The sequence below is a fragment of the Mus musculus genome, chromosome 9 (assembly GCF_000001635.26).
Source record: "Mus musculus strain C57BL/6J chromosome 9, GRCm38.p6 C57BL/6J".
In the NCBI taxonomy this organism is placed as follows: domain Eukaryota; kingdom Metazoa; phylum Chordata; class Mammalia; order Rodentia; family Muridae; genus Mus; species Mus musculus.
The window spans coordinates 20,494,267-20,521,419 of NC_000075.6; the positions used below are offsets into that span (position 1 = coordinate 20,494,267).

At 41.8% G+C, this 27,153-nt stretch overlaps 1 protein-coding gene across 2 annotated transcripts; it reads right to left on the reverse strand.

The window, feature by feature from the left end:
* Positions 1-801: 801 nt before the first annotated feature.
* Positions 802-27,153, reverse strand: Zfp266 (zinc finger protein 266). 2 transcript variants are annotated; one of them, NM_001135019.1, is made up of 9 exons: positions 27,089-27,153; positions 26,754-26,853; positions 13,753-13,919; positions 12,462-12,616; positions 11,711-11,799; positions 10,786-10,912; positions 7,775-7,855; positions 6,608-6,687; positions 802-6,211 (listed from the first exon to the last, which is right to left on the reverse strand). In NM_001135019.1, exons 4-9 carry the CDS (start codon positions 12,484-12,486, stop codon positions 4,799-4,801), a joined length of 1,815 nt encoding a protein of 604 aa, NP_001128491.1. In that variant the 5' UTR covers positions 12,487-12,616; positions 13,753-13,919; positions 26,754-26,853; positions 27,089-27,153; the 3' UTR covers positions 802-4,798. The 2 variants fall into 2 exon arrangements, with proteins under 2 accessions (NP_001128491.1, NP_001075954.1); NM_001082485.1 differs by having other exon boundaries at positions 27,078-27,153.

Below are 27,153 nucleotides of genomic sequence, written 5' to 3' on the forward strand. Positions count from 1 at the left end.
TGCAGAGGCCATGGAGGGATGTTTCTTACTGGCTTGCTTCCACTGGCTTGCTCAGCTTGCTTTCTTATAGAACCCAAGACTATCAGCCCAGAGATGGCACCACCCACAAGGGGCCTTTCCCCCTTGATCACTAATTGAGAAAATGCCTTACAAGTGGATCTCATGGAGGCATTTCCCCAACTGAAGCTCCTTTCTCTGTGATAACTCCAGCCTGTGTCAAGTTGACACAAAACTAGCCAGTACACTGCTCTTCCGAAGGTCTTGAGTTCAAATTCCAGCAACCACACGGTTGCTCACAACAATCCGTAATGAGATCTGACGCCCTCTTCTGGGGTGTCTGAAGACAGCTACAGTGTACTTACATATAATAAATAAATCTTAAACAAAAAAACTGAGAACATTATGGCACACCAGGACTCAACATCCATTGTGAAAGTGATCTGTGCCCTTGAGCTGCATGTTAGAGATATGTTCTTTGGGGACTGGACTAATGGTTGTTCAATCCTAGTGAACAGACATTTACATCCTAGCACCATGGATTTATCTCTAATAGGCCTGAGTAGCACACTACTTTGGGGTATTGAGGAACAGCACTCCTTCAGCTAAATCCTACTTTGTATGATTTAATGTCTCCTTAGCAAATCCTCTATGACATTAATTCTGCTACTTTGAATTTCTTCAATGTCAGTGTAGTAGTGCACTTGCTTCTGGGTCTCTGACTTTGTGATGCTCAGGAGATTAATGATGGCAACCTGTATGCAAACTGTCTAGTCCACTCAGAAAGAAACAACATTAACACACTTTATTTTAAAACTGGATTTAATGTTTTAGAATAGCAACTAAATAGTAAATGGAGTACATAAATTTCAAGCACTGGGTAAAATTTTCAGTGAAAACATTACAGAAAAGGTACATGCAACAAATACAGAAGAAAAAAGTTGCTAAAATTCCAATTTTGTTACTAGTTGCATTATACATAATGGTCTAAAAGAATTGTTAATCAGGAATTTTCAAGTAATCAGAGTTTTAAAACTCTAACTAAAGTATATATAAAAGACACATCTACACCTGGGTTATAGCATGTGTAAAGCCCCCACTTTGAATCCTAGCACCTCCCCCCCAAATTTTTTTTAACCAAGGATACAAAAAGAAAATTAAAATATATAACCATGTACATACCTGCCAGAGTCAATGAAATAAAAACTATATTGGAAAGTTAAGTATTTCAAGACAAAATTTTTTTCCCTCCCAGATTATTTACCAGGCCCCAACTCCTCCCTGGGCACATTTGTCTTGTCTTATTTTTTTATTTTTGTCTTCTTAAGACAGTGTCTCACAAAATAGCCCAGGCTCAGGCTCCCCTTAAATCTGTGATCCTCCTGCCTTGGCTTCCCAACCCCTAAGATTACAGTGTGAGGCAACATGCTGTAGTTTGAGACAAATACTCTCCAAAAGAATACTGACTGAGGATTAACTCAATTTAAATACAAGGAGAAATTATTGCAGATTGAAATACAAGGCAGACCCAAAGTTAGTTAATTATGCAACCATGAAACATCAGGAATACAAGAAAAAATAAATTTCATATGTGAAAATGAAAGCATGCCTAGAAAAATATACTCAAAAAATTTAAATGATACTGTAAATCTTAGGTGTCCTATAAACATAAAAGATACTGAATAGTTTAAGGTAATAGAAAACGGGTACCTAAAACAGTGTCAATTATTCTAAATCAGGATACCTGAACAGGTTTAGAATTAGGACAGGAGAGGAATACATTCACTGCAGTGTATGACACTGTTCTAATCTACAGCTAAAACCAGTCAGTTCGTTTTACATCTGGCTGTTTTGGTGGCGCTGAGGACTGAAACCACAGCCTTGTGCATTGCTAAACAGGCACTCTTCTTATCCCTACTCCATTTCTTCACATATAAGGAAAAGTTCTATGCCAATGCTACTCAAGAATATCTATGGTAGTCTTTATGTGAGCAAGCATAAACAACATGAAGTAGTAGAATCGATCCACTGGGCTCAAGATTATAGCTCAGTGGCAGAGTGCTTGCCTCAGCTGGGCTTGTTTGATCCTCAGCAATCACACAAAACAAAAATGAACCTTAATGTCCAAGTTGAATGTATCTAAGAATTTAAAGTTAACATCAGAAAACAAATAATATATAATCATTAATAAATGACTGCTTTATTTTGGAGTCCTTTTAGTCATTCCAGTATTTATTATTATGGAACAATGAAATCCTAGATACTTGAGTGCTACCAGCCAATGAGGATAGTCATCTCAGAGGATACAGGGAAAGCAATTAATGAATCCAAGAGGAATTTTGCCTCACAAAGAAAGAAATACTATAAAACCATTATGCAAAATCCAGATATTAAAAAAACCCTCTATCCTAATAAGCAAATCAGTATAATGGAGAGCATACCTCATTATAATTCTAAAGAAAAATATGCTTTTACTACTTTCACTAGTGTGCTGGACATCATACTAATTTATGTAAGGAAACAACTAAAATAGAAAAAAAAAAATAACATCATTATCTACAAATATCATTACCTGTCTAGGAAACCAAAAGAATCTATGACCCTCTCAAATTCATGTTAAATCTAAAGCTCAGCATGACTGTTCAGATAGGGTCTTTAGAATTTCATTTGATAGTCCAGGACAATGAGTGGAAACGTCATTCCACAATGCTGCGATTTGTATGAGTAGAGGGAAAAAAAAAATCCTCATTTTCAGACTTTGTCATATGAAAGCGACTGCATGCCAGGAAGAGTCTACTCCAGAAGCCAAGCATGCTGTTATTTTGTGTTCATGTGTGTGCATGTGCATGTTGGTGTTTCCACATTTGCAGGTGGCATGTGGAAACCAGAAAGTAATATTAGGCTTCCCTAAGCACTTTCCATTTTATTCACTGAAGCAGGGTCTCTTGCTGAGCCCGAAGCTCGTAGATTCAAGTAACCTAACTACTCAGATAGCCTGAGGACTCCCCTCTTACTTCCCAAGCCTTGGGGTTACAGGCGGCCTGCCCCCACAGCCACCTGCACTTAGATGGGTTCTGAGAAAGCAAACTCTGGTTCTCGTGTTTGCAGGGAAAGAGCTTTGCCCTCTGAACCATTTCACTAGCTCCCATGCTGTTATTCTTGCATGTGTGAGAAAATAAATTGCTATATATGGTCTGTCCACTGCAGGAAATGAAAACTAGCTATTCATATGCTAGGTAAGGACTATTACCACTGAGCAAAACTCACAGCCCTAAACCTTTATCCAAAAGTGGTAAGCTAATGAGAAGTACAGCGATCTATAGAAATGAAAATGCCATAATAAAACCCAATACTTATGCTAACCTAAAATTTTGTTTCTTTTAAAGGGAAATTTTAAAGCACCTTGGTTTATGCTGTTTTGTGTTATATTTATGGTGTATACATGTGTGTGCAAGTGTGGTATGCATGTAGAAGTAGAGGCTAATGTGTAGCAGTCCGTGCTCTCCTTTGACTGTGTGGGTCCCTGGGATCAAACTCAGTTCCTGCTCACAAGCACCTTTACCTTCTGAGCCATTTTGCCAGCTCTAGTGTTTTGTGGTACTGTGGCAATGCAGTAAAAAAAAAAAAAACAAAAAAAAAAAACAAAAAAAAACCACACACTTAAACACATGCAAGTAGCCTTGAAACTGAGTGACAGGTAGAGGCCAGCTATTCTGGTGAGGACTCCCTTAGTTAAGAAGGAAGAACATGTTATTAGAACATGAAGAAAAAGCAATCAGTGGTGTGTAGTGATATTGAACCGAGCAGATCTGTATAGAAACATTTTGTGTGGAAGTTAGAACTTGAGAGTGATAGACTCAGAAACTTATCTGTAATTAAAGTGTTCAAAAGGAGCAACTTGGTTCCTCCTGAGTGCCTTTAGTAAAATATGAAAAGGGGAGAACACTGAAGCTAAGAAGAAATTGTTAAACAAAGAGAACTGTACCTTTAAAAAAACTCTCAGCCTATCCACACTACAATAACTGAGAAATCTGTGCTAAGAGACTAGGCCAGCTAGGAATGTAGCTTAGTGACAGAGTACTTGCCTAGCATCCACGAGGCCCCCAGTTCTATCCTCAGATCATCAATCTCAACCAACCTGAGGAATATGGACAAAGTTACTGTCACTGCAATCCAAAATGGATTCAAAAGATGGGGCAGAATGGACGATCTGAATTTTATAAAGGACCACAGGATTAACATCTGTAAGTAGACTAGCTATTAAGAACAGGTAGGAACTACTTCTTGGTATGCTCATCAGAACCAATGGGGTCCGAGTAGTTGCCTAGGAGTGTCTTTCCACAATCCACCTGTGTCCTATATTATCTTGGCCTGTGATGAATTTTCACATTAACAAGCCACACTGGCAGCCATTAACCAAAAAAAAGGATCAAATCTGTTTTCATAGCATTTAGAAATGTTATGATTACAAAGAGTCAAGCATCAGAATGAAGCCACTTAGTGTCCTGGCCTCACTTATGACCCACAGATGCTCTGACTCAGATATTCATGAAAAGGTTCCAGGGTAACTGGAAACGGTAGCTCAGTAACTGAGTGCTTGCCTAGCTTGCATGATGTTCTAGGTCAATCCTCAGCACTACCCAAAAGAAGAAAAGTTGGGGGGGCACCTAAATATCCTATTTCATAAAATTCGGATGGTGTCTAAGGCCAGTGTGAGCCTCTATAACCCACACAAAGCAGTTAAGACTAATCTGATGATCTTTGGTGTCACTGTCAATATTTAAAGGTGGCAACAGATAGGCTAAATAGCAACGGCCATACCCTCACATTGATAGGGCTTCTCCTCAGTGTGAACTCTGCTGTGTTTCCTCAGTCGTGAGTAAACAGCGAAGGCTTTCCCACACTGCTTACATATATAGGGCTTCTCTCCAGTGTGGGTTCGCATGTGAATGTTAAGGGATGTAGAATATATAAATGCTTTCCCACATATGTTACACACAAAGGGCTTTTCGCCACTGTGAATTTTCAGATGTTTAGTGCGATGGGAGGAAGTAATGAAGGTTTTCCCACAATGAACACATTCAAAAGGCTTCTCTCCTGTGTGAGTTCTCACATGATGAATCAGGCCAGAGGTCCTGGTAAAGGCCTTCCCACACTCCTTACAAGCAAAGGGCTTTTCTCCACTATGAATTCGTACATGGGTGGCAAGGCCCGAGTACTGAGTAAAGGCTTTCCCACATTCCTTACATTCATAAGGTTTGATTCCAGTGTGTGTTCTTATGTGTTCAGTAAGCTGAGTAGATCTAGAAAAGGTTTTTCCACATTCCTTACATTCGTAAGGCTTTTCCCCAGTGTGAACTCTTATGTGTTCAGTAAGGCCTGACCATCGAAGGAAGGCTTTCCCACATTCCATACATTTGTATGATTTTATTCCAGTGTGAATTCTAACGTGATCATTAAGGTATGACATATTTTTAAAGGCCTTTCCACACTCCTTACATACAAAGGGCTTTTCTTCATTATGAGTTTTTACATGTGCAGAAAGTCGAGAATAGTTAGCAAAGGACTTCCCACATATCTTACATACTTTGGATTTTTCTTCAGTATGAATTGATACATATTGAGTTAGGTGTGAGGAAACCGTGAAGGCTTTCCAACATTCCTTGCAGTCACAGAATTTTTCTCCAGTGCACATTCCCATGGGATTATTAAGGCATGCAAAATACTGAAAGTCCTTTCCACATTCCTCAAATTTGTAGGGGTTTCTTGCATTGAGAATTGGAAGATGCATAGCAAGGCCTGTAGGATGAATAAAACCATTCCCGTATTTACTCCAGTCAAAGGGTTCTCCTCCATTGTGAGGCCTCATATCTGGCTGAAAGTAAGACTGATTAAAAAAGGCTGTCTCACAGTCTGTGCATTCAAAGGGCTTCTCATTTGTGCTAGTGCTCGGGTACATGATGTTTGGAGTCAGACTGAAGAGTTTTCCACACTGATTAAGCTCAGAAACGGTCTGTCCAGTAGAGGTTTCCTTGAGCAAAGAAAGAATGTCTTTCCCATACCAGTTACACTCAGAACTGTATCCTTGACTTTGCATGCTCACCTCTGTGTTAAGGCATAATTGTTCACCCAACACATTCCCACATGGCTTAGAGTCACATAGGTCCTCTTCATTGTGGTTTCCTGACTGCTCGTGAAGAGATGAGTCACCCACCTGAGAACAAAAAGTTTTATGTTCACAATGAAATTTACGGTTTCTTTTCCATGCAATTATTTCCTGACCTTTAGTTTTTCCAAACTGAATGACATATTCCTTTGTCAAAATCTTGATGACTAATTATATACACTAAAAAAAGTGGTTCTCTATAATTGCTTAAAACTCCCACATCAAATTGCATATATGGAAATACATATTTGTGGAAACAATGAGACAAAAATCTTTATGATCTATTTGGGGGAATCTCCCAATTCATTATATTCCAGACAGTTCTTCAGAAACATCAATTCCTCTCAGGAGCATGCTATTCATCCCAAGTATCTCTCTTTTGTATGGTGTACTACAAAGGACCCCCTTCTTGAGTATGAAATAGAAAGTCCTTGCTGATCTTACCATTTCTGTTGCACTGGAACTTTGCATCCTAAAATAATTCTCAAGCTCTGAATCGTCAATTGTAGGTTGTAGTTCCAATTCTTAAGTTAAATAGAAAGAGAAACACAAGAAGTTTAGAAAATGAATGGCATGTACAGGAGTTAAGGAATAAGGGTCATCTGTCCTTCTTTTCAAGTTAAGCACATTAAGAAAATAAAAGTGAGGGCTGGAAAGTTAGCTTAGCCATTGATGGCTAAGGCTGAAAACCAAAATGATAAGAAAATAAAGACAGGCAGACATAATGGTGCACAACTGTGATCTTAACGTAAGAATCTTAACATTCGAGAGTTGTCTAGGCTATAATTCTAAGACTCTGTTTCAATTATAATAACAGAAAAACAAGAAAAAAGAGGCAGGGGAGATGGCTAGGTGACAAATCACAAGGACTTGAGCTTGAACCCTATAGCCCATTTGAAAATGCCCGCCATGGTGGCACATACTCATAATCCCAGTACTGGAGAGGCAGGGGCAGACAGATTCCTTGAGGCTCACAGCTCAACCAGCCTAGCCTCATCAGTAAACCCCAGATCTCCATGAGAGATCTGGTCTTAAACTACAAGGTGGAGGCCACCTTGTCACCAAACTTGGCAACCTGAGTTCAAGCCTTTGGAGTGACACGGTGGGAAGAGAACGACTCAGGAGTTCTGACCTCCACACATGCTGCGATGTGTACTGCACAGCAGTACAGCTGCACACAGAGATTTAAGAATTTTGTTTCGTTAAAAATTTAGCAGTAAGACTGCTCAGTAAGTAGAATGGTTACCCCACAGGCCAAGCCCTGCTGGTTCAATCCCCAGCACCTCCAAAACAAGAACAAAAACGCCGTAATAAAAAAGAAAAGCACAGTCAATGAACTACAAACTGACCCTGTGACAGTTACAGCAACAGCAAAGCCATAAAGCTCTGGAAAAACAATCAATATTGAAATATTAAATTTATGAAAGGGAAGGCATAAGCTGTTAAGATCATAGGTATGCCTGAATACACAGAAGCAACAGATTATGTGAAATGGCAGATTATCTCACAGAGAAAAATGGATTCAATTGGCCGGTACATTGTAAGAAAATGTGATTATAGTTGCAAAACAATACCAAGCTTGTCCAAACAGATTTCTCTATGAATACTCACGTTGAGGAACAGCACTTTCCGCCACCTCGGACTCTTCTTGTTTTAACCAGGGGGTCAGACTAGGAATGAATAACTGACATCCTGCATATACAGAAACACGTATGAGTGAAAAAGGCTCAGCAGGAGATGACAAACTTTCCTATGGCCAAGGAAATCACAGTTCAAGTGAAAGCAAGGTAATTCATTCAAAGTAAGTTAAAATTCAAATATGGGGGAGGGAAGGGTGTGGCTTAACATGTAAGGTTCTCAGTACAATCTCTAGTACCATAGAAAAAACAACATTTCTGTATCCTGAAAGGACTGGTTTGCTCTACTCTCTGAAAACCAAATGGAAGTTAATGTATACTTCCTGAAGGGCTACACCTCCAGGGTAAAACATTTTCCTAGCATGTGCACCATGCTAGGGTTTCAAACCCAACAATGGATGCACAGCCCAGTACAACACGCATGCACTCTTGACAAAAACAAATCTACTATGTTGGACACAGGGGTGTAAGTAACTTGAAATCCTGTAACTTGGGAGGATGAGGACAGAGACTTCCAAGTTTAAGGCCATCCTGGACTACACACGAAAGATTCTGATTCCAAATATAGGGTCACAGTGAAGGGGGAAAGGGCAAAGAAGAAGTGCAAAGAGGAAGGAAAAATGAAACAGGAGAGAAAAGGGGAAAGGACGTGGCGGCACACACATCTAATTCCAACACTTGGGAAGCAGAGGCAGGCAGCAATTTTTGAGTTTTAGCTCAAGGCTTGCCTGAGCTATGTAAATAGAGTGTATTTAAACAAAACAAAAACAAAAAACAAACAAAAAAACAAGGAGAAAAAAATGAAAAGAAACAAACAAAAGATTCAGAGTTCTCTAAAGAAAATCCTGGCTGAGAAATGTTTTTAATGTCCATCACTGGGGAGGGTCTGGAATGACTAGGGACAAGGGAAATGAGGACAAAATGCACAGGAAAACATCTCCTTAAATGCTCAGCATCCTTAGCATGGAGGAGGAAATTGTCAATCAAACAACCTTGAGATTTCATCTTACCTCATGCAAAATGATACAGATACAAATTAACCAGTAACAAATACTGAAGGGGACGAGGGATAAGGGAGCCCTCAATCACTGTTGATAGAACTGCAAAGTGGTGCAGCTACTGTGGAAATCAATGTAGAGAACTCTCAGAAAGCTAAAATGAATCCCCCGTATGACTGAGCTGCACCACTGCTCCTTGGCACATGCCTAAAGGACCTGAAATCTGACTCCACAGACCCCTGCTCAGCCTTGCTCACTGCTGCTCTGTTCACAACAGCCGGGGACTGGAAACAACCCTAAAAGTGCTCCAATCAACAAATACAGAGTGAAAGTGGGGTACACAAGACTTATGTAATACTATTCAGCTGTGAAGAAAAAAAAAACAAACAAACAAATCATGAAGTTTGCAGGTACCAGGGAAGCAAACAAGAATCCAGCCGAGCTATGACGTCCCTGAACCACAACAGCCAGCATGGCATAATAACCGTAAGGATACAGAACTGACACACATAACCAACAGCTCTCTAACTGGCCTTAAGAGCCACTTGACAAAAGGGAAGTTATGCCTAGTGCCAAAAGCCATAGATCTTGGAGAACCTACAATCCACACCGTACTAAACCAGTGTAATCCATCTACATTCTAAATATGCATCTTTACACCCACAAATAAGTGTAGTCCTCATCCCTCATCTTTGTAACAGACAGAAATTACCACAGAGAGCCACAGTGGATCAAACGGCAAAGCTGTAGAGCCTGGTCCTGATGGGCACATGTACAGTGCAACTCACAGTTTAGAAAAGCAGGTGGAAAGATTTTTAAAGTCAGAGGATCAAGGAGTTTGTTGTGAGGTTTTATCTCTTTGTAATGTCAGAAACTACATAAAAGTCTCAGCTTAAATAGGAGCTGGGCAAGGAGGACACTAATAGACATGCTAATGTGGGCAAGGAGGACACTAATAGACATGCTAATGTGGGCAAGGAGAAGTTCAAGAGGCCTCCCCCTACACAGAGAACTATAGACAAATAAGGTATGCTGGGGGGGGGGGGGGGAACCTCCACAGGGGAAGAGCATGCCAACTGGTCATCCAATACCAACTGGTCAGCCTTAAAAACATACATACAAGGAAAACTACGTGAACTATGGAGATTATATTTATATATTTAGGAACATAAACACACAATGAATGGAATGAGACCATGAACTTGAAAGAAAGTGAGGGTCCATGAGAGGAAGGAGATATAGGGAGAGATACAGAGAGAGGAAAGGGAAGGGCGAAATGGAGTTGTATTATAATCTCAAAAAACAAAAAGAATTTTTTTAAAGAAAGGGAGAGAGGAAAGAGAAAAGGAAAAAATAAAAAAGATTTGCCACTGTAGATCATTACGTATTATGCCAGGAATTTGATTTGTTGGAGCTGGGAAGATGGCTTGCTGGCTAAGAGCATTTGCTACAGTATCACAGTATCACAGGGACCTGAGCTCAGCAACCCTCAGAACAAGGCGAGCATGGCCTCGAATGTGCCTGTTCTACAATGCTACGGTAGATGCCGAGGACTGATGGGGCTTACTGTCTGAAAGACACAAGAGCTCTAAGCTCAGGGAGAAAGCCTGCCTCAAAGGAATAGGTAGTGATAGAAGAAAACACCTAGTGCCTTCTATAGTTTCTGCACGTGAACGCGTGTATAAAAACACACACATACACATGAATTAGAAAAGCTATTTTTTAGTTTGACTTTATTATACAGCCCTAGATATATAGACAGGCTGGCTGTGAACTCAAGAGGTCCACCTGCCTCTGCTTCTGCCTCTCAAGTGCTGGGATTAAAGGTGTAAGCCCTTTGACCCCAGCCCCACACACAAGTTTTATTTAAAAATTGACCTGTCATTCCACTAAGTTCATAATTAACATGGTCAGTCTCTTACACATTAAGAAGCATGCACCATGTATCTGTTCCATAAAAGGTAAGGAGGAATGCTGGCAGCCTTACCTACTGAAGTCAAGTTCTCGTAGTTCTCCAGCATGACCTCTCGGTATAGATTCTTCTGAGTCAGGTCCAGTAAAGTCCACTCATCCGGGGTGAACTCCACAGCCACATCATCGAAGGTCACTGAATCCTAAACCATTACACACACGTTGGTTTGAGCCAAGTAACAGTCTTGTAGTACTCAATGGAAAGTTAGGAAGGAGGACCTAATCCCTAGACATGGTTCTCAGATCGTCCTCAAGCTGCAGGCTTCCGTGGCCCAGGAACTCTTTTCTCTACACCCACTCTCTGCCGACCTTCTACTGTTCCATGACTTTATAAGCATGATTTCTACCAGCACAGCCAGGCTAGCAGCTCTTCTGGTCCTACTGTCTCACTGCAGCACAGTCCTAAACAAACTGTACATATGGGATAAACAGCGCTTCTGAGAAAAGGGTGCTCTCACCTGACTTACTGTCAGAAGACTCAACAAAACAAAAGACATGCAGTTGTAAGTGAAGCTCAAGATTAGTTAGCGGGGGCCCATGTCTGTAATCCCCAACACTGGATAGGGAGGCTGAGACCAGCCAGGGCTAGCGAGTTCAAGGTTAGGCTACATAGCCAGACTCTATCTAAGCAAACATTAATTAGTGAAGTTGGGGATAGAGCTCAGTAGTAAAGCATGTGCCTAGCATGGATAAAAAGGCCTTGGCTCAATCCCCAGCCAGGCAAACACGTTAATAAGCAATAACAAAAATGCTAGAAGGATTTGCAAGGCTCTGTTCCCCAGGAAAATTCAACAAGATAACCTTCACCCCCTAGTGAGAATGTACTTCCTTTAAGAAAGCCCTAGAGACTGAGTCTGTGTCAACTCCAGACTCTAGAAGGAAATGCTTCTAGATCACAGATGGGAAGTTGTATCTGGTAGAATGATATCCTCTCTCTTTACCTGGTAACAATTTGCCTGGTTGTCAGTCACCGTCCCGTCTACCTCTATGTTTGCTTCGTAGACGTAGATAGGCTCTCTAGAAAGAAGGCCTGATAGGAAAGAAAGACAGCATAAAATCCCAGAGCTGCTTGTAATCCCCACATTCACATGCCATGAAGTCACTCCACAACAGTGTGACATTCCCCTGCCATCTATACACTCATCAAACCACATAAATACATATTCCTACCAAGAAATGCCACAGCACTTACGCCTCCCCTGGAGCCAGAGGGCAAGCTAGGAACTGTGCTGCCAACTGAGAAAGAGAGCGTTCTCACTTTATAGATAAAGGAACTTACGGTATAAAAAACATTGATTCTGGGGCTAGTGAGATGGCTCACCTGTTAATGCTCACACTTGATGCCCAGAGTTTGATCCCAGGATCTCACATGGAAAGAGAGAACTGACCCCCCAAAAAGTACTCTGCATTTACCCGCATTCATACAAATACACACAATAATAATAAATAAAATAAAATAAAATGTAGAAAGAAACATATGACTCTATATTGCCCCTGGTGACAGAACTCATGACAATTACACATCTCTTCGCAAGCATACATCCTGGGACCCTAAATCACAAACCACTCCTATACAGCCCACTTCAGCTCATTGTAAATGAACATACAAAACTACTAAAGTCCTGCCCGCTGGACTTTACTGTGCAGGAGAGACCTAAAACAGTCTGAAATAGAGCTTCAACAAGGACTTACCATGGGACAAATCAATGGCTGCCATCCCGTGATGCTGATGGTGAAATGTGCCTGAACACTCCCTTCCCTGATGCCAAGATCACTTCGGGACAGCTTATGAATCTAAGTGGACAGAGGCAATCTCCATTCCTCTTAATACAGGGTTATATGGAGTCCTGTTCACATCAATCATTAATCAACAACATCGAACATCAGTCATCAAACATCACACAGTAGTGCTCACTCTCTGCAGATAATATATGTGAAACCCACCAACAAACGTCTACTCACTAACAGTAGCCATACGCATACCAATTAACCTTTACTACTTTTGTCAGAAGTTGTGCTAGGACCTTTACATATATACGCTCACCTGCTATCATAAGCATCCTAACCAGAAGATAGAGTTACCCACACTGAAACACCCACATTCAGGCAGCATTAGTAATCCGTCTAGTATTAATTACCCAGTTTGGAAATGAACTGAGAACTGATGAAGCTCAGTTTGTCCAAAAAGCTTGATTTTCTATGATTGCTACTGCTCCCTAACATGACGAGAATATAGGGACCCGTCACAGAACTATTCAGGAGTCACAAGTTCCACATGTAAATGACTACTGACATGTACATATTATGACTTAATTTTTAAAAAACTGAAGTTGAAATATTTTTAAAGTCAACATGACTATTGTCTGACAGCTCTGAAGTACATCTGGCCCAGGGCCTGAGAGTGCACACTGATAATACTAGCATTGAAGAGGCCAAGGCGGGAAGACTGTGAGTTAGAGCTCAACTACAGAAAGACAACCTTTCTTTAAAAACAAAACAGAAAACAAGCTTGAACTTGCTAATCTATTTCTTTTCCCTCTTTCTTATTTTAAGGACAGAATGTCATACTGTGATACAAGGGTTGGCCTTGAACTCACCATGTGGCTAGGATGACTTTGAACCTCTGATCCTTCTTCTCACAACTACTAGGATTACAGATGTGTTCCCCGATGCCTGGTTTATGTGGCGCTGAGGATAGAATTCAGGGCTCTGTGTATGAGCCAAGAACTATATATACCATGGGGCTAAATTCCCTGCCCTGTGTGTGTGACTTGAACTGTATCCAGGACCTCAAGCTAAACATACACTCTACCACTAACCTACACCCCAGGTTCTCAATCTTTAAAAACTACTCATCTCATTTATTATAAACATAAATCAAACATGTCTGGAAAAAAGTAAGCATCCCAATGTTTTATTATGTACTAGAATGGTATTTTCAATATATGGGTTAAAATAAAAACATTATTACAAATCATCTTACCTCTTCTATTTCATTTATTGGAGGTACTGGAGGTACTGGTTTATTTCAGGTCTGGCTTATTCTTTAATTCTTTCAGCAAATTATTAGGAAGTCCTATTCCTGTGGTAGGCATGAGCAGAGCAGGGAAGGACACAGAAAATATCCTGTTCTGTACAGATCTAGAAGTCCTATGGGGAAATATAATCATAACAACAACAAAAAAAGAACTGATATATTACTTCATAAGTACTACAAGAAAAAAATCAAGCAGTGAGGAGAGAGTCCTGCATATGCACACACAGGAAGCACAAACTGAAAACTGGGTTGGGACAAGATGGCAACACAAAAAGAGAACTGACACTGGCTATATCATCTTTGGCCCAGAGATTAGAACAATTGACAGGTATTTTAAAAAGGAACTGAAGGCAGAGAGATGGCTATGTGTCTTAAGGGCACTGACTGCTCTTCCGGAGGACCTGGGTTCAATTCCCAGCACCCACATCCAGCAACTTATATTATCTGTAACTCTAGTTCCAGGGGATCTGACACCCTGAGGACACCTGACATAAAAGTGGTGCATACACATGCAGGCAAAAACCCATTCATATAAAAAACATAATAATAAAATAATAATAATAAACAATTTTAAATTTTCTTTAGAAAGGAAGGAAGGAAAAGAAAGAAGGAAAGAAGGAAGGAAGGAAGGAAGGAAGGAAGGAAGGAAGGAAGGAAGGAAGGAAGAAACAAAGAAACAAAGAAAGAAACCCATTCAGAGAGCATTCAGTCAGTAAAGTGCTTGTCATACAAGCACGAGAACCTACACAGAAATCTTGGCAGTGTTGGGAAGGCTCACTGGCCATTCTCATCTAATTAGAGTTCTGAGTTCAGCAAGAGATCCTGTCTCAAAAACAAGGATGTATGAGGAATAGAGAGATGGCTGAGCAATTCAAAGCACTTGCTGCTCTTGCAGAGGGACCTGAGTTCAATTCCCAGCATCCACATCCAGCAACTCATAGCACCCAATAGGTCCAGCTCCAGGGTCTCTAATGGCCTCTCCTGGCCTCCCAGTATACCCACACATGGGCAGACAAAGACACCAACAATAACAATAAAACTAAAACCTAAAAAGTAATAATAATATAAAGAGTGATTGCAGAAGACACCCAACATTTACCTCTGGCCTCTACACACACACACACACACACACACACACACACACACACACACACACACACTCAGAGCACATTACAAATTCTAGGGTGTGGGGTCTTGATTGGCAACACTAGACTTATACATAAATGCCCTTTCTAGTTCATAGTGGCACAGGATCACGGACAGATCAGAATCATCTGCCGGGCTCATTAGTATGGATTACCTTTTTACTATTAGGGGTTCAAAAAAGAAAAAAAATGTCAATTTTTGTCTTTTTCTTCTCCTTATCCACCCCACCTCTCCAAACAGGAAGAGTTGGTTGGCCTTGAACTCACAATCCTGTCTCTACCTTCTGAGTCATGTGCCATCAAAGTCCATGTTTGTGTGATACTGGGGACAGAACCTAGGGCTCTGAGCACAACAGGCATGAGATCAGCCACCAAAGCTGTATGCCCAGCCAGAGAAGCTGACTTTCTTATTTTCAAGTTTGTTTTCATTTCTTCAACAAATCTCCTCTTTTTTTCCCTTTCATTGCTATCTTGTAATAAATAGTTTAAAGACTGGCTCACTCTTTAAAAAAAAAATTAAAGAAAAAGAAGAAAAAAAAACATGAAAGCCAGGTAATAATGAAGGAGGCTTTGTAATCTCAACACTTTCAAAACAGAAGCAAAGAGACTTCAAAGCAGCTAAATAACAATGTTATCTTTTAAAAACACCAGACCTGTAATCCCAGCTACTAGGGAGGCTGAAGCAGAAAGATAAATTCAAAGCCAGCTTAGGCTACAGAATGACTTCAAGGCCAGCCTGGGCAAATTAGTAGGCTCCTGTCTCAAAAAGTTAAAAAGGGCTAAGGACGTAGCTCAGAGTTAAGCACTTGCCTAACAAGCGTGTCACACCCTATGTTCAATCCCCAGTACCCGGCTTACCCACGCCCTCCTCCCCTACATCACACATAAATACGGGCCACTGAGATGGCTGGGCAGGCAAAGGTTCTTGCTGCTAAGCCTGATGACTTGAGTCCTATCTATGTCCAGGTCCCAGGTGGTAAAATGAGGGAAGTGACTCCTGAACACTGGCCTCTGACATCCACATGACATTGTGGCATATGCACTCTCCCCACAAATAATGCTACGGTTTCATAAATCCAGTAGAACACCAGCCTAACAAGGTGGCATTCAATGACAGCTCATTATCCACCAACTGAACTCACCTACACAAAACCCCTATGCAGCTTTCTCTATAGCTGATGAATCCCAAATGCTGGGTTAATGTCCTAAAAATCACATTTAGACTCTAAAGACAGATAGTGCCCACTACAATTATGCCTAGAATCCTGTCCTTCTGGTCCCTTGCTAATCCATGCTGGGGCCTCTCAAATACAGGAAGTAGCAGTGTTCCTTACAGTGGGGAAGATATCCAGTAAAATCACAGGACTCACATTATCTGTGAGTGACTTCAATACAGTGCCTACTATGGCACCTGCCTTGAAAGGCCAAACAAATGTTGCTTTTGCTGCTAGCAACAGCAGTTAATTATTTCCTTTTCAGCCCACGAGGAGATAGAACTTGAGACACTGTCTTACTTCATAGCCCAAGCTGTTCTCAAATTTACAATTCTCCAGTCTCAGCTTTCCAAGGGAGTGTTTTGTGGTTACCGTCAAGTCTAATCTGAGTTTCACTCCCAGATCTCTAAACTGTCCTCTGGCCTCAATGTATATGAGCATACCTAATTACACATATGCAAAATAAGTAAACGTACTTTTATTTACTTGTGTATGTGTGTGTACTCACCTGTGCAGACATTCAGGAAATCCAGAAAGTCATGTTTGCTATCTTTCTCTATGGCTCTTATTTTTTGAGACAGTATCTCTTACTGAACTTGGGGATTTCTTTTAGAATAGACTGGCAGGTCAGTTGCTGTGATGCTTTGTATATGCTTGACCCAGGGAATGGCACTATTAGGAGGTGTGACCTTGTTGGAGAAGGTGTGTCACTGTTGGTGTGGACTTTAATACCCTTGTCCTAGCTGCCTTCAGAAGATGTAGAGCTCTCAGCTCCTCCTGTACCATGCCTGCCTGGATGCTACCATGTTCCCACCTTGATGACAATGGACTGAATCTCTGAACCTGTAAGATAGCCCCAATTAAATGTTATCCTTATAAGGGTTGCCTTGGTCATGGTGTCTGTTCACAGCAGTAAAACCCTAAGACAGAAGTTGGTACTGGGAGTGGGGTAGTGCTGTGATAGGCCTGACCATGCTTTGTTTGCAGGAATGTAGATTTGGGGACTTTGGATTTGGAAAGCAGTGGAATGTTTTCCAGGCAACCTTAATGAGAGACATGGTAGCTAGGACCCAGTTGGAGGAAGTAAGACTGCCTTTGAAGGTTTGCCTTGTCCCTGGCCCCTTCACAAGGGTTTTTCTGTTCTGGCTGCAAAGAGGAACACAACCTCGTTCACCACATGCTTCTGCATCCTGATGCTCAGCATCACCTAAGGCCTAAAGCCACGGGCACAGAGACAGATCACAGACTGAAACTTGTGACAAATGGGCCGAAACTCATCTTTCACAAAGAGCAGCCTTGCATCTTCCTCTCAAGTTTCTGTCACTGACAAATACAGGAGTCTTTCCTGGAAATCTGGGATTTAACTGAGACCAATGGGTCACAATCAATGGTGACAATGAAGAAAACGTGAGGCACAGACCATCCTTATCACACTACTGCACATGGCTGACTTGGCTGAGTGATACTGCAGCATTTAGGAAAAAAGATGTTGATATTAACAGTAGTTAAGAGCATTTGCAGCTCTTCCACAAAGTGGCTAACTACTGACTCGCAACACCAGGATTAGGGGATCAAATGCCCTCTTCTGGCTTCCACTGGCATAGTGCATATGGTATACAGACATCGAGTCAAAATACCTGAGCACATAAAATAAATAAAGGGTTTTTTTTTAAATTTAAAATGCAAGTGGCTGGGTTTATACTACAGTTAGTACTGCTTGCAAAGAATGCACAAAACCCTGGATTATACTTCCAGCTCCTCACGAATCAGGTCTCTAATCCCAGCTCTCAGAGGATGAAGAGGAAGGAGGATTAGACATTCAAGACCATCCTCTGCAACATGCTGAGTTCAAAACCAGTCTGGGCTATGGGAGACTGCATCTTTCAAAAAAGAAAAATTGCAAATACAAGTTGTGCATGAAGACTGAGGAACAAAGACAGACTTCGAGGCCAGCAGGAGGGAAATGGTGAGACTTTGTCAAACAAGAACAGAATAGGCTTAGAGATGAAGCTCACTGGCAGAACAGTTACCTAATACTCCTGAGGCAAAGGACTATAGCATTTTTAGCACCATAAAAATACAATAAACTATTCTGCGCAAGGGCCAGAGACAGCTTAGAGGTTAACAGTATTTGCTATTCTTCTGGAGGCTCCAAGATTACCAGCACCCCCATGGTGTCTCACAACCATCTGTAATTCCACATCCAGAAATCTGGCACTCTCTGTGGACTCTAAGATCACTGCATACACATGGTGCACAGACATAGAGGTAAGTAAAACACACACACACAATTTTTTTTTTTTAATTTAATTAAAAAGACCTCCGCAATGCATTTAGTGAAGAGAGTGGAAGGTGAGATGGAGGGTTCTCTTGTCAAATGAAAACCACACTCTTAGGCTTCCAGCACATCCCGAGCTTCCGGCCAGGGAAACACTACACCCATTGGCTCTTCAGGAGACAACCTTCGACCTACTTGATAACCCTCACTCTGGGGAGATGGCTGGAAGCAGGAAGCTCATTTCTCTAATGAACTTTCAAAAGCACCTGCTGCTATAACTCGACTCACAAAAGTGCAAAACCCATGTCCAGCATGCAGGTCTCGACACACCAAGTTACACAATAACCCACCGAACCCATGTACCACGACCAACAAAAAGAAAGACAGCCAGTGGAGGGTGGTGTGGGCATGAGATTGTGTATGCGACTATATGTAAATGCATGTGTACATACTGTGGCCAAAGGGAAATGAGAGGAGGTCCTTTGACCGATATATACACAAAACACATGCATACACACAGAATAAGAAAAAATAAATCCTATAAAAAGAAACAGTCTGAGGATGTAGCTCAGCTGCCAGCATGCTTGCCTAGCACTCATGGAACCCTGGTTACATCCCCAGCACGGTAGCCAGGCTGCTGAGGAGACTGTAAACCCAGCACGTGGAAGGCGAGGAACAGCGTCATCCTTGGCTAGCGAGTGAGTTCTAGGCGAGCCTGGGATACACAAGACCTTGCCTCATAAAAAATTAATTTTTGTATTCTGAATAAACCCTTCTATCACTGTTCCCAGGTATAGGCTACCTAGCAGCAAATTAAAAGAAGGGATTACTAGGCTAGCAATATGACTCAGTGGGTTAAGACTGACAGCCTGAGTTAATTCCTAAACCTATAGTGGAAAGAGAAAACTCAGAGGCATCACTCTCACACACACAAACTCCTCTCCCTCTCTCACCTGAGGTTACCCTGACTCCACAGTCATACGCACACACTCACACTTCATATAAACACATATGTCATACACACAGATGTTTTTAAAAAGCAGAAGATGAATGAATGTTTGCTGTTTGCCTTGCCAGGACACATGTACAGTGACTCATAAGGAACTGCCCACCATTTGTCTGGACAATCAAGGGTATACAAAGACAAGACTGGTGACAAGAACATCTGTATGAAGTTACTATGGGTATGGAGCACACACTTTTAACTCCAACACTTGGAAGGGAATTCCAAGTCAGCTTAGGCAACAGAGCCTGTCTCTATCTGCCCCCTCCTCTCCTGTCTATCTCTCTATCTGGCTGTCTCTGTCTCTCTCATACACACACACTGGACTGCCTTGTCTGAAAGGTTACAAGGTATCAGGTATCTGTGACCTGCCGAATCCCGTAGGTTCACTGGCAGGATGCACTCAGTAGTACCGAGTGCTCACCTGGCAGCTCCAAGGCCTGGCTTCACCCCTTACACAAGGTAAAGGGGATGTACTTGAGCTGTTTGCAGTGCATCTTGGAATTCCTCCCTCTACTCAAATAGCCCTTCCCCTCCCTGAAGTAGTACCCATGGTAACCCAGCTCCTGGAACTTTTGATAAATGCTGACACACCCTGGGGGCTGGAATTATTCCATGGGTAACAACCAGAAATTTCCTTTGCCAAGATCAACTGCCAGAGGGACCTGAAGGGGCCAGACAGCTTTAAAATGTCCTTATCACCTTCTGTATATTCTACTCAAGGATCCCAGGGAGCAAGCTAGACATTTCTACTTCAAGTGATTTAATTAAGGAAAAAAAAAAATTTCCTCACAAGTATAGCCAGAATCTTGGGTTTTAGTCAATTCCAGGTGTAGTCAGGCTAACAAGCAGTAGCTGCCATAATAAGCACACATTAGATACAAGAATGTTCGTTCATGAGGAGGCCTGAATTTGATTTATCAAGAGTCCCTAATTGCTCTCCATCTTATTGAGAGCTTGAAGATTCAACTAGTCTAGCTAGCCAGCTTACTCAACAGGTCCTTTATCTCTGCCTCCTAAGTGCTAAAATTACAGAGTAGCTGCCACACCCACCCAATATTTATGTGGATTCCAGGGATCCCGATTCCATTCTCCAGAACCAAGAAAGGGCTTTGACCACTGAACCATCTCCCCAGCCCAAGATGCTGTGCTCTAGTATACAGATGTTCCCTGGGATCTCAGGTGCCCTAGAGACCCTAAAATATACAGCTGTATAAATCCTTGTGTAAAAACCATACTATATGTGTGTGTTACTTACATACTTCTTGGTATGAAGTCACCAGGTTACTCAAAATATCTAACACAGGTTTGAAAATGTTGTTCAGCTGGCAGAGTATATGCCTAGCATGTATGAAGCCCTGGGTTCCATCCCTGGCACAGCATAAGCCAGGTACTGGAGCATGAAATCCCAGCACCTACGACATACAGACAAAAGATCAGGAGTTCAAGACTATCTTTGAGCTGGGCAGCAGTGTCACATGCCTGTAACCCTAGAACTCAGAAGGCAGAGGCAGGGTAGCGTGGTCTACAGAGTGAGTTCCAGGGCAGCCAGGGCTACACAAAGAAACCCTGTCTCTGGAGGTGGGGATAGGGTGGGGTTTAATCCCTAAAATTGTAAGTTAAAGGCAAGGTTGGGCAACATGAGACCCTAACTAAAAAACAAAAAAAATCCTAATACAACAATATACATGTTATGTGGTTGTCATACTATATTGTTAAAAAATAATGGTAAGTCTATACATGTACCACACTGATACAGCCACTGAGTCAGGTAAAGTAGCACACAACTGTAATACCAGCATTTAGGAGGCTAAGGCTGGAAGAGTACGAGTTCAAAGCTAGCCTGAACTACACAGTGAGTTCCAATACAGCCTCAGCTACATAATGAGACTGTTCTCCCACAACAACAGCAGCAAAACTGTACCCCTACCACTCTGCAAATGGATTGGGTGATGTAGGCATGTAGGCCAGCAGGCAGGAAGAAGACAGAATTTTAGGCTATTCTGAGCTACACAGCAAAACTCCCTCTCAAAAAAAAGATGTAACAACTACCCACATAATACATGTCAGACAATGTAACACTTTCTTCTAATGCAGAGCTATGGAAGGCAGAATCACAACTCTACATGGCATGGTCTCCCCCATAGAACTTGAGTGGGAACATAGATGAGTACATGTGAAATTGCCTTCAATTCCAGGAACCTAGATTTTTGACTCCAGAGACAGCATTCATCAGGAGATCCTAGAAATGAGACTGTCACCTGGTCATTTGAGAGTTGTCTAAAATCAAATACCTAATCAAAAGGCAAAATGGCACTAACCTACTGGCTACAGCAATTATCCCCAAGTACCAAAAAGAATGTGGGAACAAGGATACATTCTGAGCAAAAGGGAAGTTTGGAGTCTCACAGATTTTCATGATGCATAAAGTTAAGAGAAAGTGGCAACTAAAAACAAAACAAAGAAAAGGGGCTGCAGAGATTGCTGCACGGGTAAGGGCGTGAACTTGCACAGGACCAAAATTCAATTCCCAGCACCAATGTTGACAGCTCACAACCGCCTAGAACTCCATCCACAGGAAGATCCAACTCTTCTGGCCTTTGGAGACAGACAGAGACAAATACACACTTAAAAATCTATTAAAAGGAGAGAGGATGGAAGTCACTCTGAGGATGAAAGGTGTTTGGTCAGATATATAGCCCAGAACAGTGTTCTTGCTGAGGGGAAAATGGAACAATATCCAAGGAGGAGGAAAAAGAGGTAAAAAGCCAGGGGAGGCAGCATACATCTGTACTCCTAACAACTGGGAAACCATGGCAAGAGGATAGGGAACTTGTCTGGGGCCAGCCTGGGTTGCAGTCTGGGGCCAGCCTACGCCATATGAGAAGAACTGCAGTCATTTCCCACTGGATTGTAATAACTGTGTCTAAGCATTTAATCTTTCTACTTTTTTTTAATACTGGAGATTAAATTTGTTTAGTTCTCCTTTTGAAAGTCTCCTTATGTAACCCATGTTGACCTTGCACTCAAAACCCTACCTCTATGAGATTCAGCTTCAAATTCAGCTCCCAGCACCCTCCCTGGTATTGGGAATGAAACCTAAGGCTTCACATATGCTACCACTGAGAGAGCCAACCCTTTCTTTTACTTATTTTGAAACAAGGACTCACTACATTGATCGCACTGACCTTGCATTCACTTTATAACCCTGACTTCCGAGTAGCTAAGATTACAGGCCATAGCTACCACCCTAGCTCTAATTTAATCTTTGGGTAACAATGCTATTCACCCAGAATGTGTGTAAATGGGAGGCTTAGCGGATACGGCTTGTGATGGTGATACCATGTCTCCTGGGAACCGTTTCTCCTCGCTTGGGGAAAAGTTACAGCTTCCTCTGTATGTTCTTAGGTAGACTAGAGACCTGTTTAATTACTACTACAGATGTCAAATACATGTAAAAGAGCTGAGCAACCGCACTGTAGACTGTTGCAGTATGCCTCAAGCTCTACAACACATACTATACAACACACGAGCTCCTTTCCCTTCCACCTTTGCTACTTGCTACAGAGCTCAGGTTGGTCTTGAACTTAAGTTCTACCACCCTCACCTTTCAGGTGCTAGAATTCCATCAACATACTCAGTCACGTGACATTTTAAATGTGTTAAAACTTATTAGGCACTAGTTAATAAGGATGCACATGTTCCTTCGTTTGTTTTTTTTTTTTTTTTATTAATTTCCACACTCCACCCCACCCCCGAAACAGGGTTTCTGAGTAACCCTGCCTGTCCTAAAACTCAACCTGAAGGCCAGGTTGGCCTTGAACTCACAGAGATCTGCCTGCTTCTGCATCCCATCTGCTGGAATCAAAGGCGTGCACCATCACTGCCTGGACTCTATTAATTTTTAAAAACAAGTGCTTTCTAATGAAGTCAGAGTCCAGATTTGACTGGGACAGGCATTCTATGTAGAAGACAGAAATATGGGTCACTGGTTTAGCATTCACAGAACCCGAGGGGTAGGAAACACATGTCAAAGAAATTCATCTGTGTGTGGTACGCACTATCAATTTGGTAAGATGAGTCTCCTGTCTCCACCTACTGAGTCCCAGGATTACAAGAGTACATCTCATAGTCCAGTTTTGCACAACTAGAGATAGAACCCAGGACTTCCTACATTCTAGTACTCTGCCAACTAAACCATTATCTCCAGCTCCCACAGTTGTTTCTAACTGAATACAATTTTAAATAATAGTTGTAAGTACTTTTAATATACATTTAATATACTTTTATATACATTTAATTTGTTTTTGATTTTAAACTATAACTATATTAAGACATACACATTTGAAAATCTACCAGATACTACCAACAGCTCAAATTATTAAACTCTGACACCAGCAGTATATGTATAACTTTACCAACTGAATAGTAACAACTCCTTGGGGGTGGGGAGGCCTGATTGGATATTCTGAGACAAGGTCTCATGTAGCCTCAGCTTACCCAGAACTCATTATGTAGCTCAGGTTGGCCTAGATCAAGATCCTCTTGCCCCCACCTTCAAAGTACTGGGATTATAGTTATGCCTGGCTTTCCGTCCTCTTTCTTTCTCCCTTCCTTCCTTCCTTCCTTTCTTTTTCTTTTGATTCATCTGATACCATCAATTTTTAATTTATATCCCCTAAAAGGCAAATATAGAAGATAACATGGACATTGTCAAGCCAAAGTATCCCTGCTATTTTCAGATACACCACACTGGCAGGTGAGTCTTCTAGTTGTTTACCCCTGGAGTGGCTCCAACTTGTTCCGTAGCTGTAAGTAGTCACACAGGACTGGTTCCTCCTGTAAGTAGAACTAGAACATTCCCCCAGGGAAACTGAGCCCTAGTTTGGATGGGGGGACCCAAAGCAGTCTAAAAGCACTCCAAGAGGTTTTGACTATTTAGGAACACAAACATTTCCTAAGACTAATAACTAACACAGGTGAATTTCCTACCCTGTAAGAGCAGCCAGTGTTTTTAACCACTGACCCCCTTGTTTATTTAGATTGTGCCTTACTATATAGCCCTGAGTTACCTCAAACTTGCAATGATACTCCTGCCAGTCTCCACTACCCATCTGCTAGAATAAGAGCTTGTGTACCACCAAGAAAATAAGTGAAATTCCTGTCAACCCTGGATTAACTCTTGAAGCTCTCGTCTTGCACTGTACAAATATAATTAGTCACTGCTTACCACGCTCCCCTTACCTCCTACGCCCTTCTCCTTCTCCGTGGTTAGTCCTAAACCCTGTCATTTGGTCTCAACTTAGATAGAACTCACTTCTCTTGGGAGTGAATATGATCAAAATACATTATATGAGTTATAGTCATACATATACTTTTTGTGTTTTGTACAATCAACATTGTCAAATAAAAAGGTGTATGGAACATCTGTGCTGGGGAGGAGGAGGAGGAGGAAGAAGAAGAGGAGGAAGAGGAAGAAGAGAAAGAAGAAAAAGAAAAGGAGGAAGAGGAGGAGGAGGAGGAAGCAGTAGCCACCCCAGCCCCAGCTCCTCAGAAATGGCTGAGTGTGTAATGGCATTTGCCACCAAGCCTAAAAACCTAAGGTTCCCCGAGTTCAATTTCTGGGACCCACACGATGAAAGGAAAGATGGACACCTGACACTTACCCCAGGATATACATGCACTCATGTGGACAAAATCAAATGGAGTTTAACCCGTTAAAAGGCTGTGGATATAGCTCAGTGACAGAGCACTTATTTACCATGTCCAAGGCCCCAGGTTCGCCACCTAGACTCTGTCTCAGTCTCTGTCTCTGTCTCTGTCTCTGTCTCTCTCTCTCTCTCTCTCTCTCTCTCTCTCTCTCACACACACACACACACACCTTACCTTTGTGTACTCTCATATAACAAAGGTGTATTAACTCAAAAACTCAGTAGACTGTATGAACTTCCAAAGCTCTCATCAATTGGTAATACAGTTATTCAGGACTGTAAGAACAGGCTTAAGCTAGATTTTTGTCACTACCTCCCTTCACTGGTGTGCTGAAGCTGAAACCCAGGGCCTCACACATTCTAGGCAAGAGCTATATACCACTTCACTCAGAAATCCAAGCATCAGTTAGTCTACAGTGAAAAAAAATCAAAAATGGAGAAAAAAATTTAAATGGAGAAAAATGCCAACAGAAACAAACCATCGAAATGCGAAAATGCATACCTCCTTAAAAAGTTACTATAACAAACAACATGACCTACCCTAGGTTCAAAGATCCTAAAAAGGTATCTGAAAATTTCAATATAAGAACCTTAAAATGGGGGTTGAAGACTTAGTTAAAAGTACATACGGCTCTTCCAGAACCAGAGATCTGGTTCCCAGCACCACACCGGCACCGCACCAGGTGGCTCACAACCTCCTGTAACGCAGCTGTAGGGAGCCAAGGCCCTTTGTGACATCCAGGGGCACTGCACTCAAGGCAGAAACCCACACCCCACACATAAACAGATAACAACTTAAAATAGATTAAATAACAGCAAAAATGCCTTAAAGAGGTCTTGGTTTATAGCTCAGTAAGAGAGCTTACTAAACATGCACAAAGCCCTAGATTCAATTCCCACTATTAGAAAAACAAAGAAACTTTGAAAAGATCTTAGATGCAAAAACACCCAAAAACTTATAACAATGAAGAATTCTGATTTCACACAAAGAAGATATTAGATAATATTAATTTTTTATTATCTTGGCTGAAAGATCAGTATTTACGGTCTTACTGGGTCAGTATCTTCTTTTTTTTTTTTTTTAGAAAATGTATTACCCCGTTATGTAAAAAAATCATGCCTGAAATTCCCAACCTATTCTCAAATAGTTCAACATAAACTGTATTTTAATTTTCCTTGAAAAACCAACCAGTTTAATCAGTACTAACCTAACAAAGCCTCCATTTTTTAAAGTCTGCAAGGAGGCACAGGCCTACAACATTCAGACAATAGCTAACTATTTGGGCTAGGGTGTAGCTCAGCAGGAGAGTGCTTAGCATCATGAGGCTCTGAGTTGCGGCCCCAGCATCAAATCAAGAGTAACTTGTTATCCTTACTTTTCTTCAACACAAAGACCCGGGTCTTTGTACGTTTATATTTATATACAGATAAATGCACTCTGCGAAAGTCTACAACGAAGTTGCCTTTTTAAAAAAATCAGAATGCAATGTGTCTCAGGTAAACATAGGTCCCACGAAAGCGAAATAATCGGATAAAGCATTCCTTTCCATACACACACAAAAAGAAAAACAAGAGGAAAAGGCTGCCCTCACCCACCTTTCAGCCAAAGCTCGGCTCCCCCAAACAGAATCGCCCGGTCCAAGAATGGAAAATGCAGCGTCTCAATGTGATACCAATGGCGAAAAGTCTATTCTTTCTGGGGAGGAAAATAATTCCACGAAGGTTACTTTACACCGGCTTTAGAAGAAAGGTGGGTGCAAACAGCTCAGGGCTGAGTCGGGATGCGCACTCGGGCCGCGGCACCCGGGAAGGCTGCAGAGCCCGGGAAGCCGCGGGACCCCGCGAGCAGAGCTCGGCCCGCCTCCCCGCACAGGCCTACCGAGTCCTCGCCCTCCCCGCGCCGCCCCCGCAGCTCCTCACCGAATCCTCACCGAGCGCTGCGTGGAGAGCCCTCGGACAAACGCCGAGAAGGACTCAGAGCTCGGAGAAAAGGGGG